General features: G+C 48.8%; 3 protein-coding genes across 3 annotated transcripts; all 3 read right to left on the bottom strand.

Moving 5' to 3' along the window:
* Positions 1–324: 324 nt before the first annotated feature.
* Positions 325–2175, bottom strand: N7466_010735 (tubulin alpha chain; the record flags this gene model as incomplete). Its single annotated transcript, XM_057170124.1, has 7 exons — positions 325–791; positions 853–1356; positions 1410–1481; positions 1554–1641; positions 1704–1857; positions 1920–1978; positions 2161–2175. The coding sequence occupies 7 exons, from the start codon at positions 2173–2175 to the stop codon at positions 325–327; spliced, it is 1359 nt and encodes a 452-aa protein (XP_057015856.1).
* A 1040-nt stretch (positions 2176–3215) lies between these two features.
* N7466_010736 (Mechanosensitive ion channel family) lies at positions 3216–6035 on the bottom strand (the record flags this gene model as incomplete). The annotated part of the gene is made up of 1 exon (XM_057170125.1): positions 3216–6035. One exon carries the CDS (start codon positions 6033–6035, stop codon positions 3216–3218), a length of 2820 nt encoding a protein of 939 aa, XP_057015857.1.
* A 2200-nt stretch (positions 6036–8235) lies between these two features.
* N7466_010737 (protein kinase RIM15) lies at positions 8236–14482 on the bottom strand (the record flags this gene model as incomplete). The annotated part of the gene is made up of 2 exons (XM_057170126.1): positions 8236–13857; positions 13931–14482. The coding sequence occupies 2 exons, from the start codon at positions 14480–14482 to the stop codon at positions 8236–8238; spliced, it is 6174 nt and encodes a 2057-aa protein (XP_057015858.1).
* Positions 14483–18679: the final 4197 nt, after the last annotated feature.

Below are 18679 nucleotides of genomic sequence, written 5' to 3' on the forward strand. Positions count from 1 at the left end.
GGGTAACATTGAATACGCTTCCAAGGTTTTCTTTGCTGGTTTCTATCCATCTCTACTAGTACAATTTCGAGCTCGCGCCTACTACCAAAGAAACAAAAAAACAGGACTCAATAAGAGGTTCATTGAATTTTATGTCATTAAAGACCTATTGTGGCGTGGAATAAAAGGATGTAACGCTGAAAGAGCTAGCTCGAACGGAAAGGGGGGGGGGGGGGGTGTCGAAAAAAAACAAGCGCAAGGGCCGGTGGGGGAGATATATTCTGACAAGAGAAAGGATCACGGCATTATGTGCGAGGGAAGTTTCGGTAGCGGAAACCAAGTTGATTAGTACTCAGCTTCCTCGTCAATCTCGTCGATTGAGTCGCCAGCAACCTCCTCGTAATCCTTCTCGAGGGCAGCGAGATCCTCACGAGCTTCAGAGAACTCACCCTCCTCCATACCCTCACCAACGTACCAGTGAACAAAGGCACGCTTGGAGTACATGAGATCGAACTTGTGGTCCAGACGGCTCCAGGCCTCCGCGATGGCGGTAGTGTTGGAGAGCATGCTGACGCAGCGGTCGACGGGGGCGAGCTCGCTGTCGGGAACACGGACGGGCTTTTGGTAGTTGATACCCAGCTTGAATCCAGTGGGGCACCACTCAACCAAGTTGAAAGTATCCTTGGCCTTGAGAGCAGCAACGGCAGCATTGCAGTCACGGGGCACAACATCACCACGGTACAGCAGAGCAACGGCCATGTACTTACCCTTGCGGGGATCACAGACCACCATCTGGTTGTGTGGCTCAACACCTAGTAAGAGATTAATATCATGATTGCAGGCCAAGGAGGGATGGGTATTGAAAACACATACACTGAGTGGTAAGGTCCTGGACCTTGAAGCTCTCGTGGGAGCTGTGCTTGATAGAAACAACAGGGGCGTAGGAGATCAGAGGGTAGTGGATACGCGGGTAGGGCACCAAGTTGGTCTGGAACTCGTTCAAGTCGACGTTGAGCGCACCGTCGAAGCGCAAGCTGGAAGTGATAGAGCTGACAACCTGGGCGATGAGGCGGTTCAAATGATCGTAGCCAGGGCGGGGGATATCCAAGTGACGGCGGCAGATGTCGTAGACAGCCTCGTTATCGACAAGGAAAGTACAGTCCGCGTTCTCAATGGTGCTGTGGGTGGACAGAACGGCGTTGTAAGGCTCCACAACGGCAGTAGACACTTGGGGCGCAGGGTAAACGGAGAACTCCAGCTTGGACTTCTTGCCATACTCGCTGGCAAGACGTTCAAGCAGAAGAGCACCAAATCCAGAACCGGTACCACCACCAAAGGAGTGGAAGATCAAGAATCCCTGCAGGGAGCTACAGTTGTCTGAATCCAATTAGTTCGGGCCATCCGCTGGAACCAATGAAGGATTCGCATACCAATGACACGTCGGATACGGTCCATCACGTTATCAGCGTACTCCTTGCCAACGGTGTAGTGACCACGGGCATCTGTGATCCTGTTAGTCTAACTACTCCAGATATATGCATCAATGGGTATTCTCCAGTTCCTTCCGAACATACAGTTGTTGGCAGCATCCTCCTTGCCGCTGATCAGCTGCTCGGGGTGGAAGAGGTGACGGTAGGCACCGGTGCGGATCTCGTCAATTGGCTATCGTATCCAACGAATTAGATAACCAGCTTATACTGCTTTCGCTCGCAGACCAAACGTACGGATGGGTCCAAGTCGACGAAGACAGAGCGGGGAACATATTTGCCGCCGGCGGTCTCGGTGAAGAAAGTGTCGTAGGAACCGTTCTGGGTAACATCGTCGGCAAGTTCCGGCTTGAAGTGTCCATCGGGGGTAAGGCCGTGCTCGAGGAGGTACCTATATCAAAATTCCGTAAGAATGATGCCCGACGATCATCAAGAAGCGGTGAAGAAACGTACAGCTCCCAAGCGGCGTTACCAAGCTGAACACCAGCCTGGCCGATGTGAAGGTGGCAGATCTAATGAATTGATTATGTTAGTATATGGTGCTGGAGATTCCGATACTGATAGTGTTGGGGCTGGCCGTGGAACTGGTGTGATGTTTTTCACGGTTCAGGAGAGGGGGAACCCGTGGGGGGGGGGGGGGAGCCCAGGTAAACATCGGGTCCGGCGTTGACTCGTCAGGGGAATATCGACATACCTCGCCTCTTGTCATATTGAAAGAGGATTGTAGATAGGGGAGGAAAAAAGGGAAAGAGTCTAGAATAATTGACGGGGAGGAACTCTTGAGAGTTGTTGTGAGGAGAAGGAAGAAAGTAGGAAATAGTGGGGCGCCGATTCTTTGCTCGTGACTGATCGAAAAGAAAACAATAACTAGTGGCGGTCACTACTAGTAAACCATCCACCGAAAACTGGAGGCGTATTTCAAACTCGTCTATTTCTATGTTTCTCGGATTGTAAGAGAACTTTTATCTTTCTAGATCTATTTAGATTGCAATTTCACATTTTCCACCACATTCTCGCTTATTTTTAAAGCTCAGAATTGTGTGTGGAATGCGGGGGTGACTATCAATGTGACAATCAAATGCAGGGACAAAACTTACTTGCCCAGTATACATTAGTATGCACATGTGTATACTCAATCTACCCCTTACTCAATCTACAGTCGAAATCTATATGCCACACCTGGAATTGGTGGTTCAAGTGGGAATGGAGTCATTGTCAACCAATTCCCTTATCACAATCAATCTGCCAAAGAATCCTCAAATATTCTATCGACATTCTTATTTATGAATCAATTGCAAAGAAAGCGGTGTAAACATTGAACTGGACCAGTAGATAATTTGAGCTAGCATGCAAATGTGGATTACTAGACCCATTGATCCTGGAATATACTACGTAAGCAATCAATGCCCAGGTGGAGATCCATATGTAGATCACTGACATCTGGAATCAAAGGTAGAAAACATCCACATCAATCTACATGTATAGTACTACATGTATTAAGCGTAATCAACATTTGAATTGAACTAATACATTCCAAAGTTCAATGTTCTTTCAAGGCTGACGATAATCATCTCCAGATGTCTGGATTAATGGTTTTGGGACATATAAATTAATGTAAACATTTCGATGCAAAAATTAACAATGAGGTATGACAATATATAACAAGCGCTGAAAAAGATAGATGTTCAAGAAATTCAAGATTTCATCTCGAATGAAAAATCACGACAAGGGCAAACGTTTGAACCAAAATCAATCGTCCTTATCTGTCGGTGGAGGTGGCGGTGTAGACCCAACACGGCCCTGCTCGATATCTTCATGATCCCGACTAACACTGCTGCGGTGCCTGAAGAAGCGGTTCCGAGTAGACGAAGCTCCACTACGATAACTGTGTGCATCGGTAGACAGACGGGGCTCTTGCGACGGCCCACTAAAGTTCGAAGGCCGACGATGCTGCGATGACGAAGCCCGACTGCGAAGTTCTTCCTCTTCCTCCGCGACATCCTGCATACGGCGCTCGGCAGCTTCACGGTTCGCACTGCGAACGACGTTATCCAGGCGTAGAGTGCGGTCCTCAAAGACATCGCCCATGACGTCGTTCGAGGATAGATTGGACATTCCGAGGGAGAAGTCAACATGTTTGCGTGAAGTGGAGGCACCACGAGCGCGGGCCGCAGCCGTGTTCATCCCCTTGCGTAAGATGGAATGTTGCCGGGTAGCGCTGCCGCTGGTGGAGGCGGTATTGTCCTGGAGTGAGGCGGAGTCTTCGCCGATGGGGATTGAATCTACCTCAGTTGGTTCTTCGCGCTGGAATGTCGGAGCGACCATGGGTTGATTGTGGTTGACGTGGATGGGGAAGTCATACTTGGCGCCCTGGAGGTTCATGCGTGGGCCCTCAATGCCGATCTCCTGAAGGGCGATCATGAGCATGCAGATGAACTTGTTGCGGCGTTGTAGACGGAGACCCTCGTTTTGCCAGTTAGACTTGTAGAAGAAGACGATGTTGAGCGTGAGAGAGAAGTTTTCTGTCACCTCGCGCAGTTCGGTAAGCATGTTGCTCTGGAAATCTCGTTTTTCGCTGCGCACAAACTCCAACAGGCGCTGGCGGAGAGCGTCGATTTGGTCAATGCTAGTGCCGTACTTGATGATGATGGGAATTGCCTCGGCTAGAGCACCAGAGCGTCGTTGGTTCAGGATAAACAGGCCATTGAGATAGCTGTTAGGTGCCTGGACAACATGGCCCTGCATCTTCTTGAATTCGGTGTACAGAAGGGTTATCTCCTTGACGAAATAATCATCACCAAGGCCGGAATCACCTGCATTACCATAAATAGTGACACGGTCACCAACATCGAAGGGATGTTTGATAAACACGAAGATGACTGACTGCAGAAATTCTTGGGCTGTAGCCGTGAACAACCAAGAAAGGGCCAGGATACTAGATCCAGCCGAGGTCAAAACACCAGCAGCGGATGTGGAGATCAATGACAAGAATACCACGAGAACAATGACAATGACAAAAAACATGAACACATTGTCGAGCTTAGACACGACGGAATCCAAGTCCTTCAAAGAAGCAGTGATGGATTTCCGCTCACGGCCAATGTCCACACAAACGGCCTCGAGCTCCTCCATTGAAATATCGCCGTTCATATCGCGATCAAACATGGTGAATGCAGCTTCAGCCTCATCGCTATTTTCAAATGCTTCCTTCAAGTCACCAGAGAAAACAGTGTCGAACCCATCACGCACAAAAGTCCGATACAGACGACGTGCAAGAACCTGACAACCAGACGTGGACCGCAACAGGGCCAAGACAACTTGGTACGGGTCATTGCTCCTGCTCGTCTTTCGACCAGTAAAGTCCGCCGCGACAGCGCCGGCAACGTCGCCAACCTTGTTACCGACCTTCTTCGCCGCGCCCTTGGCCACTCCAACAGCCTTTTTGTGCGCTTTGCCAGCATAATGCAGAGGAGTCTTTGTTCCAACAGGGGTTTCCTCGGCCGGTTTCTCATGGAAAGCCTCATCCTCCTCATCAATGCGGTCTCGAGACCAAACATATAGCTTGGTCAAGCTGCCAATCTGAAACTTGTTGATCTCGATGCGATCCGCATATGTGCGCAGGTGGAAGCTGATCGCAATCAGCTGGATGATGACCTTCTCGATCAGATTCAGAATAGTCCACACAAAGATCACGATAATGATCTTGTTGAATGTGCTTTCCCAGCTGCGCGTACCCGTATTCCCGTTCACGTGGTGGTTTTTCATGGTGGGCAAGAAGGAAATCTCCACACCCAACCACCATAAGAACAGAGCCGCGTGAATCTCCAACTGCTTGGCCATATCTCGCCATTTCTTCGCGTTATTGGTGAAGATACTAGCAACAAGACTCACGATAGCAGGCAAACCTTTGCTAACAATACGGCCCGCCCAGAGTGTCAACCAGAAGATTTCCAACCAGATCGAGAACCACATTAATCGTACACCACCGACATTGGCATCGGGAACCACGAGGGCACCAATAAGGAGAGGAATCATCAGAAGCACCACGACGGGGGCAATATAGGTGAAATAGCGAACAATGAAGCTGGACTGGTGTAACTTCTTGATGAAAGCAGAGAGTTGGGTATTGGGGCGCTCCGGGGGAGTATAGACGGCGGCCTTTTCGTGTAGTGGGTTGGTGGCTTCATCGAACTCATCGATGATCTCGGTGCGACGGGAGCCTCTCCGGCTGATGGACTCGCCGTCCCCATCCTCGGGCCCTTGCGTTGACCGAGACACCACGCGCTCGGCTTGCAGGAGCAACAAATCATCTTCGAGGCGCGTCGCCTGTTCACGACGAGCAGAAGGCGTACTCATGGGTGGGGGACCGTCATGGCCATTGATGTTTGTGTCAACTCGTAGCTGATTGTCATGACCCGGGCTAGCAGCATGCTCGTGAGTATATTCATGAGGATGCTCGTTCACGTAGGTGTCATCGTCGGAGGCAGGCGATACCTGTTCAAAATTTGATCGTTTCTCGTGTTCCTCTTGAGGGTGGAAGGTCTTGTGTTCGTCCGTAGTGTTTGACATGATGGCACCAGGCCGATCGAAAGAATGTGGGGGATTACTGTGCAGGCTCCGCGGATCAACCGAGGAGAGCACCGTTGAATGATGATATTTAGGTATACGGGATGAAATGGAGAGGTTATAGGGTGTTCAGATAGGGAATTTGACCCAGAGATGGAAAATGAAAAAAAAAAAAAAAAACGAAGGATTCAAGGCCCCAGTAACGAATGTGCAAGTAGGGAAAAGAGGAATCGAAAATTGACATCTGGAAGCTTGGGGGGAAGATCGAGACCACGAAGATCGCTACGAGAAGTAGAACCCTGGGAAAGTGAGACCCAGAAGTGGGCCAGTTTAGATAGTGGGTCTTGCCATTTATGCGGGACTCTTTTCTTTTTCTTTTCCTTTCCTCTTTCTTTTTTTTTTTTTTTTTTTTTCTTGATAGATTAATATGTTAATAGATCAAGGATCAAGTAGTATGTATTCTGATCTACAAATCTATAAAATTGGTGATGTATGTATATCAGAATTTGCGTGGTAACAAAAAGATGCCAGTAACAAAGAACATTATGAGATCATTTCCAATGTTCAAACACCCGCCAAGCCCGTCCGCGCAATATGCATTTGTGGCCCTTGATCTCCACCGGGTGGCCAAAGGTGAATTCTTCAGCCTATGATAATCAAGAAGAAAAACGAAAAAAAAAAAACATTTCAAAAGTTACAAATTAAATATCGTAACGGACTTCATTGCCTCTAATTTTTTTTATCCCGAAGCATACGCATGTATAGAAATAGCGGGTATCAAGATTCAGATCCGCCATAAAAACGCCACTAACGCCACCAAGTGACCCCTGCTTTTTTCTAGTAAGCCGAGGATGAGGAAAACCTGTGATGTGATCAGATACGAGAAACACAAAATAGAATAAGAAGGAATTAAAGACATCTCATGTCGCAACGAATTTTCTATTTTAAACAATTTTCTTTGAAATGTTGACTTCTACATAAATATAGTAGCATTTGACCCTTCAATGTTGATATCACATCGCTTCCCGCGTGGGTCAAACGGGTCAAACAACTGTGGATTACGAAGATCCATGTCAGACTCCAACAGTATACCAAAACCCATCCGCCAATATTTCAAGTGGTTGAAAATCCGGAGAGAGTTGAGGGGGGAAATTTCCAAGACAGCCAATCGATCAATTGTCGATCGTAGCCTCTTCATGTTGAATCGTGATACAGTACAGAGTACAGCACACATGAATTATGTTTTAATTATGCAGAAACTGCAGGGAAATGCAGCCACTTCTCTGTTTGGCGCGTGCACTGGGCCCGGCACCGCAATTTCGCTCCCCCAAAATAGTAGGATCTTCGCTTTTGTCCGAGAGCATTGACAGCGCCAAGAAATCGCGTTACCCGAATTTCGTGGCTTGGCTGAGTCTGGCCTTTCCACTGGTGCCGATTAGTTTCATCGGTGTGGTCCTTTTGGTCCTTTGCGAGCTTCTAAGCTTCTAGATCAAGACCACAACCCAGAAAAGGAGCAGCTCCCAAATAGACTGGTACTTCCATACATTCTTCTACAGCCAGGCTCAGTGGGAAATAGTTCAAGATTCGCTGGAAATGATATTTTGAGAGCACTGGATATGTAAAGTATGTGGGTTCAATAAATGAGACAATCAACAAAAATCGGGTATGAAACATCCGCATATCAAAGTCCGGTCAAATCGTTGACATCTACTGGTTTTCTGCAGCAAAAGCTCGGGATGCAGTGCATAGGGAGAGAGATGGGAAAGACGGAAGACAAAGGCAGTGTCATGTCAAATACTCGAAATGGTAAAGCGAAGAGCAACGAAAGAAGAAGAAGAAGAAGAAGAAGAAGAAGAAGAAGAAGAAGATCAGATCCAGGAGTGAAGAAAATGCCCTTAGTCCCCATTATTTCCATCCACGCCAGTTGCATGTGAAAAAAAAGGAAGGACAGAGATTCAAGAAAACATGGGACCCAAACACCGTACTCCGATAAGCCATGGAAACATAAGAGACGTGAGATAGCTTGCATGGTAACATGCCCGCTGGACATTGGGGAGATTCCCCGTGGGTAGAGTAAAAACGACAAGGGAAAGAATATACATGAATGAAGGGAATTGAGAGCATATCAGAGTGTTAAGGAAGGGAGCAGATCGTGAAAAGGAGGTAGAGTGTGGTACCATGGTCAGGAAGCCCTCTAAGACGATCATCTCTTGAATGCAGAGGTCAGATCAGAGCGGAAGCGCTCAGGAGGGCGAGGTGTCTCGTCCGAATCCAGACCTGGAGAATGTTGTTGAGGACGCGGGGTAGCTTCAGAATCAGACATGGGCCGGCCGTCGGTATCCACACCAGAGGTATCTTCACTTGAGAGACTGTTGTTGCTTTCAACGTTGATTTCTGGGGTAATGGGCGACTTGTTGCCACTCGCCTCCCATGGAGGAGTGGTCGGACCTGACTTGGTAGCCCCTTGAGTACCGCGGAAAGTAGCATGAGAAGTAGGCGGAGGTCCATTATAAATCTCAGTGTGGTGATGCGTGAGGGATGGTCGACGCCGAGATCTATCCAGTGGAGGTGAATCTTGATTACTTAACGCCTCTTCGGCTTCGGATTCTTCTGGAATACTAAGTCCCTCGAATCTTTCCTCCAAGCTGGTGCTAGCCGGGGACCCCAGAGGACCGTCATCAATGTCAGTGTCGACATACTCCCCGCTTCGGCGACGCAATGCCTCTCGTTCTTTCTTAAGAAGCTCTTCACTGCCACTGACAACACTACCACGGCTGTTCGTGCGCATCATCTCGATGCCTAACTTGGATCCCGGACGACGGCTGCGGCCTGGCGGGCTCTTGCGAGCTTGAGAGTTCCCAAGCTCTTCATCTTCGTCGTCTCCGGACTCAGCCCCTTCATACCGTTTTCGCTCCAGAGATTCTCGCTTTGCTTGGATAGATTCGCTAGACCTTTGCTTGCGAGGCGTAAGTGCCCCACTGCTATCAATGGCTGCTGGGGCTGAGACCGCATGGAGTAGTTGTGGAACAGGTACTGCTTTAGGATCAGGGCTGCCTGGGTGTGCATCTTCGGAGATTCCAAGCCCACTCTGATCCCAGTCATCATGATTGCGACGAATGATGACGGGAATTTCTTCTGACTTGACAGACTCCATGTCTCCAAACACGCTGCTACTCATCGAATCATCGCGACTGGATCCACGGTATGAGCTTGGTGGGTTTGGCGCGAACCCCGAGGATGCCGAGCTGGGGCTGTTGTCGTCGGTGGGAGGCTGTGAAGACCTGACATTATGAAATGGTACAGGGAGAGGTTGAGATGAGTCGTAATCTTTGGGAGGTGGCTTCCACGAGCAATACTTGCACAGCGCCTCGGTGATTTTCGACAGGGTGAGAGGCTTTTGGATGAGAGTATTGAAATGATGCGACTCGGGGAGATCCTTCAAGTAGCCAGTCACAGCAACGATAGGTGTAGTGCTGTTGGCACTGCGAGTGTCTCGTATCATCCGGGCAAGATCAGCACCGTTTACCTGCGGCAGCTTAAACTCTGTCATGATAATGTCAAATTTGACATCGCCGCAGGCATAACTGGCAGCATCGACACCATTGGAAGCAGTCATTGTCCGACAATGAAGCTTTTCAAATAGGCGCTCCATGACCAGTTTTGAGACAGGGTGGTCCTCGCAAATCAGGACATCCAGCGGCCGAAAGTGGGGACCATCCTGAAGATTGAATTGAGAGAGACGGCGGGAGCTTTGGCGGCGGCGCTGGACCTTCAAAAGAGCTTTGGTGCGTGGATCCTCATTGTCCGAAGAGGATGGTGAGATGTCAAACAGTTGGCTTCGGCGCTTGTGATGAGCGGGCACGAAGCTCTCTTTTGGAAAAGAGGACATATCGCCATCCTGAGACCCTATGGTCTGGGATCGAGCTCGACTGGCAGGGGCACTACCTTGACGTTGGGTTGAGGGATGCTTGTCCGGGGAGTGGGCGGTCATCCGGTTGGTCTTCACAGGGGAGGATGCCATTGACCCAAGTCGAAGATTAGGCATGCGGGTTTGCTCGACCGAGGACGGTTGGAAGGTACCAGCAGACTGGTGGGATGCAGTTGATGAGGACCCAGATGTCTTACGTCGTTCGTGGTTGCTGCCAGTGCTAAACTGAACTAAAAGCGGAGACGATGGTTGAGATGGCCGGCTAGGAGATGAGTTCGTTTGACTCAAACTGGATGGAGAAGATGGTCGGTTGCTCCCCTTGGTCTGAGATAAGGTACGTTGAAGGGACATTGGGAGTGGACTTCCGTCCAAAGATGGTTGGGAAGTGGTCAATGGTGTCTGGCCGGATGACGAAGAGCTTGATTGGCGATGCTGCCCTTGCATAGCATCCTGACGCATCTTTTGAATGACGTCTTTGTTGGCCTTTTCCAACATTGGCAAATTTTTAAAATTGAAACTTCCAAAGTCGTCAACCTGTGCCGGCTCACTCAGCCTTCGGCTGCGCGAGTCGCGAGCGTCGCGGACATGAGGGGGAATATGCAGGGGCATCAACGGCCGCTTCATCGAATTCACCTGAGAGCGAACCTTGAACAAAGCGTCATGGGGTCGGTCTGGGTAGGATTCCGATGTATTAGTCGGCTGGGGGGACTGCTCATCCTCCATCTCTTCGGCAAATGCCTGGAGAGTAGCTCCACGGGCATCAAAGTACTCGGTATCTTCGGGGTTCTCGAGATTGGGAACAAACTCCGCCTTGTCTTCCAGAAGGGTATCCCAATTGATATCAGAGAACCAAGGGTGGGCGCGGATCTCTGCACCGCCATTGGGGTACTTTTCTTCCACATTCGCTCCAATACGTTCACGCGAGTTGATAGTCATCAGCCTTTTCATGAGATCCAATGACTCTAGGGTGGTATATTCCTCCGGATCATCCGGCCAGTTGATATTTCGCTGCAAGATATTCTCAAACACTTCATCGGGGGTGGCAGCATTAAACGGAGGGTATCCAAATATGAATTCAAACATAATACAGCCCACTGACCACCAATCGCTGATTTCGTCTTGCCCAACACCGTTGATTGTCTCCGGTGCCAGGTAGTCCGGTGTGCCAACAAAACGTCGTTCGTGGTCGTCAGGATCGAATAGTGCCATGACTGGAGGAAGCATGCTCTGCTGCGGAGGGGTGTTCTGTGCGGGGTTGCTAAACGTCTGCTGCAACGGATATAGATGCGGCGAGTCCTCTACTTCGCTCCGGGGCTCTTCCTCGGCTAGGCTGCTGGAGAGCATGCTTGGAGAGGCTGCAGATGGTTCATTTCCATTGTCGTTGAGTGAGAAAGTTCGGAACATTCCATTCAAGCTGTCACTGCCGGCACTATCACTGCGATACCCAGAGGCCCTCCGGGAGTTCTGGCGATTCAGTCCGGTTTGAATGGGATTCGTCTGGCTCAAACTGAAATAAGACGGCTGAGGTACACCACCAGTATTATCCGGGGTCATGAGTGGGGTAGATCCAGGAGAGGCAGCCTGGAAATCGAAAGACGCCGACCGTGATGAGGCGATCGATATGGCTCGGGGGAATGGCCCCTGTTTCAGCAAGTCTGGAGCAGACTCATTCGGACTCTTCAGTACACGCTTTTGGCGACCTACCAGTCCCATTCGCGACAAACCAAAATCGGTTAATTTAAGGTGGCCAAGACGATCAATGAGGAGGTTGTCTGGCTTCAGATCACGATGCACAATTCCTCGATCATGCAGGTGCTCAACTCCAAGAACCACTTCGGCAATATACTTTTTAGCCCAATCTTCGGGAAGACCACCCAGAACCTTGACCAGGGAGGCACAGTCACCACCATTCAAGTACTCCATGACCAGGTAGAGATACTCCTTGGTTGCAAAGGTCCAATAGAGTTTTGCAACAAAATCGCTCTCCCCTTGCCACATCATGATGGCTCGCTCGGCTTTGACATTGGTAACCTGGTTCTTGGCAATCATGTCTGCTTTTTTCAAAGCCTTGATAGCATAGTACTCGCCGGTGGATTTCTTTTTAGACAGATAGACACTCCCAAAAGCACCTTTGCTAATCGGTTTAATGATCTCAAAATCCTTGATGGACGTCGGCACAGGGCGAGGCTGCTGGCTGACTGAGGGCAAACGCGGCGAGGGGGGTGGTTTGGTCACATCCGAAGAGGCTGCTGATGACTCCCGACGATGGTGACGGCAATGGTGAGCCAATTCGCTAGCGTAAGTTGACGGAGATACTACCGGCGATGGTAAGCTTTCTGCCCCATAGGAATGTCGGGGTTTGGACATGCGTAATGGGGAGTGCGGACCAGATACTCGCGCAGGAGATGGTTGTCGGCGGGGAGAGCTAGACAGCCCGGGAAGCACCAGACTTCTCCGCTTGCGATCAAAGCTTCTTTCTGACAAGGGTGAATCAGTTCGCAATACCCCCGGGAAGACAGAAGGCATGCTGCTGTCACTGCTATCTCCAGGGTCAATATCAGCAAGAGAGAACCCCCTGCGACTCGACTGTGAGGTTCCAAGTAGCCCTGCCGCACTTTTGTAAGATCGAGGGGTAGGACACTCCAAGGGGCTGTTAGATCCCGTAGAGACTGCGAGAGATGAAGAGGTAGGCCTGCTGTCTATCTGTTGATAATGCTGTTGCCCAAGCAGTGAGCGATCCGGTGAGTTACGCATGGACATTGTAAGGGCCGATGTCATCGATCTGAGTGGAGTAGGTACTCCGCGCACTGGGGATGGCAGTGTTTCGTGGCTTAAAGGGTCGGGGATTAGGTACTCATCACTGCCGGTCGCAGCTGAACCCATATTGTAGTCGTCATAATTTCGATCAGGGGAAGCCGTTCCTTCCAAAAGCTCGTCATCGGAGGAGCAAGATGAATCGCTGAGTTGGCCAGCAGCTATCCGCTCTGCTTTGCTGAGAGCGGCCGTAATGCACTCTTCAACTAGAACAGTATATTCGATCCGAATCCTCTCCGCATATTCAACAATCTTTCGGTGACGAACAACAGCATCAACTTTGGCTTTTGCAATTTGCTCAGTATCCCCTGCCAGGGCAGCAAGGCCTCGTTCCTGCTCCAGAGTATTAGAGCTTGGTGATTGCCACTGAATGACCTGTAAGATCCGAGATTCCGATTGCGGCGAAAGGGTTCGAAACTCTTCCGGGTTTTCTACACGAGATGCCTCTTTGATCATTGGCATGCTGATTTCGAGGGAAGTGTCACAGAGATCAAGCACCAACTCCACGATGCGTGCCAGTGGTCGTCGTACAGTGAAAGAACGGGCACGGCCCGTGGCAGGAAGACCAGAGGCCGAGTGTTCTCTTGAGCGAGGCGGGGTACCTGGTGCAGAGTTCCCAGTAGACACGGGGGCTGATGATGGCGATGAGCTGGCAGGAGACGGGCCAATAGGCAATCCTTTATACTCCGGCTGAGGAAGTGGTAACACATTGCCATCGGGTGTGATCAACGGCCTACCCTGTCGAGCCTCCATGGCGTCCAGCACTTTCACAATCGTATGTCGATGTTCGTGCAAATTTTCCTGGGCGATCTGAACGTCCATCTCGGCGCGGTGTTCCTGCAGGCAGAGATCGGAGTGTTTCTCAAACCACCAGGGTGTTATTTGACGCTCACAAATTCGACATAGGACAGGGGTTGGGGCAGGGTGTTTCGAAGGATCCGGTTCGTTCGCAGCAGCCTCAGCCAGTGTAGTCAAGTAATTTGCAAGCACCTCAGCTCCCACACCTAATGACTCCACTAGGAGTGGTGGGAGATCGATAGTCACTTCTCTCGGTTTGGTAAAAGGTCGCAACATCCACATGGACTATGGTGTCAATCAAATTAGCATTCATTCTTCACGCCGCCCATCTTGAACCGCATAACAAGGCACCACTCACATGTCCATCTTCATCACGTTCATAGACCATGATACCTTGTCCCTCCATTGTGAGAACATCGTTCGTTTGTTCCCCTTCGACCTGCGAGGGTTCCATCGTTTCTTCGGTAGCATTTTCGTTTGTCTCGTCCTCCGATTCAGTTGGCCGCGATTCCGGCGCGTATTTCAGAACGGAGTCCGGCCCCATCTGCACTGCAAATCGGATGAATCGACTACGCGAATCGTCCTCTTTCATAGCCTCCGTGGCATCTTGAAAGACATCCTTATTCCCGAGAAGTAGATCTGATATCATACGGCCTTCGACTGACTCGGGAGCCGTGCCTACCACTTGCCGCCACGATGGACTGACCCATTTGATTCGGCCTTCGAGGTCTAAGTCCACGATGATATTCAAGGTCTGTTCCGCGGCTTCTTTCAAATCCTCCCGTTCTTCCCTTATGTTTTCACTCAAGGTTCTCACCATTCTTGGGTTGATGTTCCGAGCTTCCTGTCGCAATGCGGTGACGGCCGGAGGCGCGAGGAATTGGGGGTTTGGAGGGCCATTGTCCGCCATGGTGCAGCGGTCCGCTAGGAATCCGCCGTAGATAGAAGATATTCGGCGTGTCGAGCGCGGTGTGTAACGAGAAAGAGCTTGTCCACTTTTTTGTGTAGAGCCAAGCAGAACCGTCTGCTAGAGGGCAGAGCGGGTGCTCCCAGGCTTTGTAGGCTATGAATTCATCCGTAACATCAACGGGCCATGGTGTGTCGTCAATAAAAGAAAAGACAATGGTGTTGGGGGGGACGTTCTCGACGAGGCCGACCGTTCTTGTGGGCAGACACCGGATCGCCTTTACTGTGAGACGGAGGGTAACGGAAACCGTTGTGGTCTATGCGGGGAACGTCGCGACCGATTCGACGCGAAGTTACTATCATCGACGTCAACGCCGACGGAGGCCCAAAAAGGAAGAGGTAGTAGGGACCAGATCGTAGGGTCCTAAGGGAGTTAGATTTTTGGCGATGTTTTTTTTTTTTCGTGTACACCTTAAAAAAAAAAGAGGGAGAGGAATGGGGGGATTTGGGAGAGGGGAGGTGAAGGCAGGACTAACGTTGATTGGCGAAGGCCGAATAAAACTGGGTCGTGCGTCTCTTTCCCTTCTGCACCACCTTACGCGGTCCCATATCACCATCCGTACATTCATACACAAGAGTTTAAAAAAGGGTTTCTAGGCTGGAGGAATTTGACACTGCATGATTTTTTTTTTAATCCCATGTAACTACTCAACGAGAATCCCGGTTCCCAATATTTAGGATGTAGTCTGATTTATCATTGTATCAGGTCTCCACATCAAGGGGAAAAGAGCGCAAAAAGGACTTTTTTTTAGTCCCCTTTGTGCTGACACCCTTACTCATGACGTGAGTTGCTAACTTAGTATATCCTAGCCTATCTATATCTAACCTATCTAGCCACTAAGGGGTCTATGCAGCTGCAGTCTTCAATAGCATCAAGCCTGGATCCGGACTTGGGGGTTTTCCCTTTTTTTTTTTCTTGGAAATTTTAGTTGTTTTGGGGGTTTTGGGGGTTTGTATTATTTATTTTTGGATTCGAATTTATTATTTTTGTTAAGTACATAAATAGTAGGGATTTGAAGGGGTTTTGTCTTCAATATTCCAAGTTATTTGTAACATACCCGAACCATTGAAACAAACACATAGTATAGTCTTCATGTTTATTGTAATATTGATATATAGTTGGGGAAAAAAAATTAAAAATCCCAAGGTTGATAATTCAAATGTTGCAAGAACTCAACTTCTATTGAGATCATCATAGTAAACCTTTTATTGCTATATTATACCTACTGCTAGGAGTATGTTTTATATGGAAGTGGGCTCTTGTAACCTTGGAACACGGTAACGTAACTCTTCCCCGCCCCGGCTGTTGTGGGAAGCGAGCCCAATCCCCTTCATGCCGTATCCATTGGGATGTCATTCCGACCACTTGGAACAAATCATCACACTAGTTACATCGAGTTCACCACTCATAAATGCCTGAGTGGGCGCCACCATCTACTTCTAGGCCTAATTGTTCAGGAGACTTCGCTTGTCGCCGGCCGAGACACTTTGAACGTGCAGCGGTCTGGAATCTTCAGCCACAAAGAATGCCTTTATGATATCAACTTCTTATCGCCCCAAGTCTCTGAACATGACCCGAACGGAACAACACTTGAATCATGAACAATCACCACGATCGTTCAAGATAGGACCAGTTGCACCGGCTTGTCCCACAAAGAATGGTTTGGTGTGGTCTCCTTACTGGCCCGTCATGACCCATATCGGACTAGCATGCCGATCCAGACTGAGGGGGGAAGCCACATCCGGAACTCCTTTCAAGCGCCCTTTTTTGGGTCTTGTGTCATTATTCGGGGGAGAAGGGAGCCGATCTGTTCGAATGGAATGTAGGTTTGAGTGGACCGTCGATCCTTGACTCCACCGTTTTCTTCAGATTTTCGGGTCTGCGGGGTAAGAGTCAGCTGATGCTATATTAGGATAAACCTGGAACGTTCATCATCTGGGGTTCATTTTAGACTAGTCAATTTCTTTGAAATCAATATCGAGGTTAATTTGAATGCATCCAAGATTTCCAACGGTGGGGGAAACCCAGCCTTCGCCTCGGGAAATTCAACATAATATATTCTGATCCAGCCCTGGAGGTTGATCCACGAAAATCCGGGGGGCAGCACGATCTTCAAATGTTGCCTAATCACCCGCTCTCTACCATATGACTGGCTGTACCTCCAACCTTGGAAAAGACCAGCTTGGGACGATGATACTCCCCGAAGAAACTTTATGCTTTTATCGCTTCCCCACAACTCCTGAGTCGGGTGGCCCAATCACCATGAGATATCTGCATGAACCCGCTGTTGGCCTGTGTGAATGATTGGTGATTCAATAGAGAGGAGTGGGAACACCAATGCCTGGCGTGTCCTCACGACCTGGTAAAACCTTAGAGAATCAAACATCAATTGATCAAGGTCCATTACGTATTTGGTGCGTGCCGTACTTTTTTCTCATTTGTAAGGCCTTGTCCACATGCAACCCCGGACCACTCAAGTGCTGGACATGTATTGATATACCCCGGGGCAAACTACTAGTATGCACATGTGACGACATTCCTGGAATTTCGTCTCACTTTTACCTTCAAATGTTCTCGGGATATGATAAATCCCCCCACAAATAGGGAATCCTCCAGGTTGAGACGGAAAAAAATATGGGTACGTTCCCAAGGGATGAGATCCATCCATGGCTCCAAATGTCCATGCATAGTCTATTGCATGAAGACGAATCTAATCTTGGAAAAAGACTGTGGGGTCCACCTGGCCAGGTGTGGATGTCGCATGATCGACAACATGCTCACGTGGACCACTGTTCACATACAAGAATGTTCCACCTGATACCTAGATAATTAATGGATCAATTACTACATACTACTAGTATGTTTAGGTAAGAGCTATATATATACTAGATACCTAGATAGCATGCACTAAGCATTACATATAGGCATTCAATTAATATTGAAGGTTAAAAGTAGAGAATATGCAAGTAAAACCACGTACTGGTGTCCATGCATATTCGTTCAACTCAATATTTTCAAGGTTTTAGGTAAATGCATACATTCAATATTGATGAAATGTATCCATACCTAGGTTGAGGCATAGGTATCCGGAATCCGGATGAACTTGAAGAACTGAAAAGTTTCTCCCAAGTGCCCGATTCAATGTTAAGATGAGTGTCATCCATCTCCTAGCGTGACACTGACCTTAATATAGGCTAGCGCCAACGCCCACTCTTCCGCCAAGACCTTCTATGGCCGGAGGTCGAGGGCTGTCAAGGCTAATCACGGCAATTGCACCCTGATAGAATATTAGGTCTGATATATAGGGTTGACGTTGTATGTATCAATTTATAGTTGGAATCAAAGAAAATGAATTGAATGGATGCACTTTTACCTAAGCTAGCACTGTTGACTGTTTCTGGGATTGTTGCACAACAGCTCATATATTAGAACCACTCAAACACTAAGCCACCGAGAATCTGGTCAATTCAATGTTTGCTCAAACTCTGGGGGCAGGCTGGTTGAGATTGATAGTGGTTCTTCGCTAAATCTTTCTTGAATCTTACCTTGGAGCGATTCAATTGTTTTGTGGTTATAATACTTAGTACAAGAGAGACTAGTAGTGTTACACATGTGTGAGGTACTTTTTTCGTATTTGCCTTTGGCTATACTACCGTCACTTGGCTACCCAAATCAGCACTGCGTTGCCGAAATTTTTTTATTTTTTTTCGCTTGATGATTCCGTCAAAGTGTCATCAGATATCGGCCTTCACCTTTCCTGACGAAGATCGGCCTTCGGATCAGCCGGCGTCAAGTCTGTAGCCGTGTCCTGACTCGCTTCCCAGTAATAGGGTAGATGATTGGTAGTTCCCACTTGGTGAGTTATCGATTTGTGAAAGCTGAAGAAAACATAACACAAAAGGTATTATGCATTAGTCACCACGGTCGCATCTCTCCGACGGCGTAATAAACCATGCTAAGTTTAGGCTAGAAAAGACCTCGGGAGGGAGTGGGAGCCTACAAAACATAGATGTTATGGAGATTTCAGGAGGAACAAATATTGAATTAACGGCCCCTGTAGCTATGACTCACAAGTGTTAGTCAACATGGTGCCGGACGGACTCCGGAGTAAGCAAGCAGCCAATACGCAGATCAAGGCAA

Source organism: Penicillium verhagenii (assembly GCF_028828195.1).
Source record: "Penicillium verhagenii strain IBT 33310 chromosome Unknown utg000012l_segment0_segment0, whole genome shotgun sequence".
Lineage (NCBI taxonomy): Eukaryota > Fungi > Ascomycota > Eurotiomycetes > Eurotiales > Aspergillaceae > Penicillium > Penicillium verhagenii.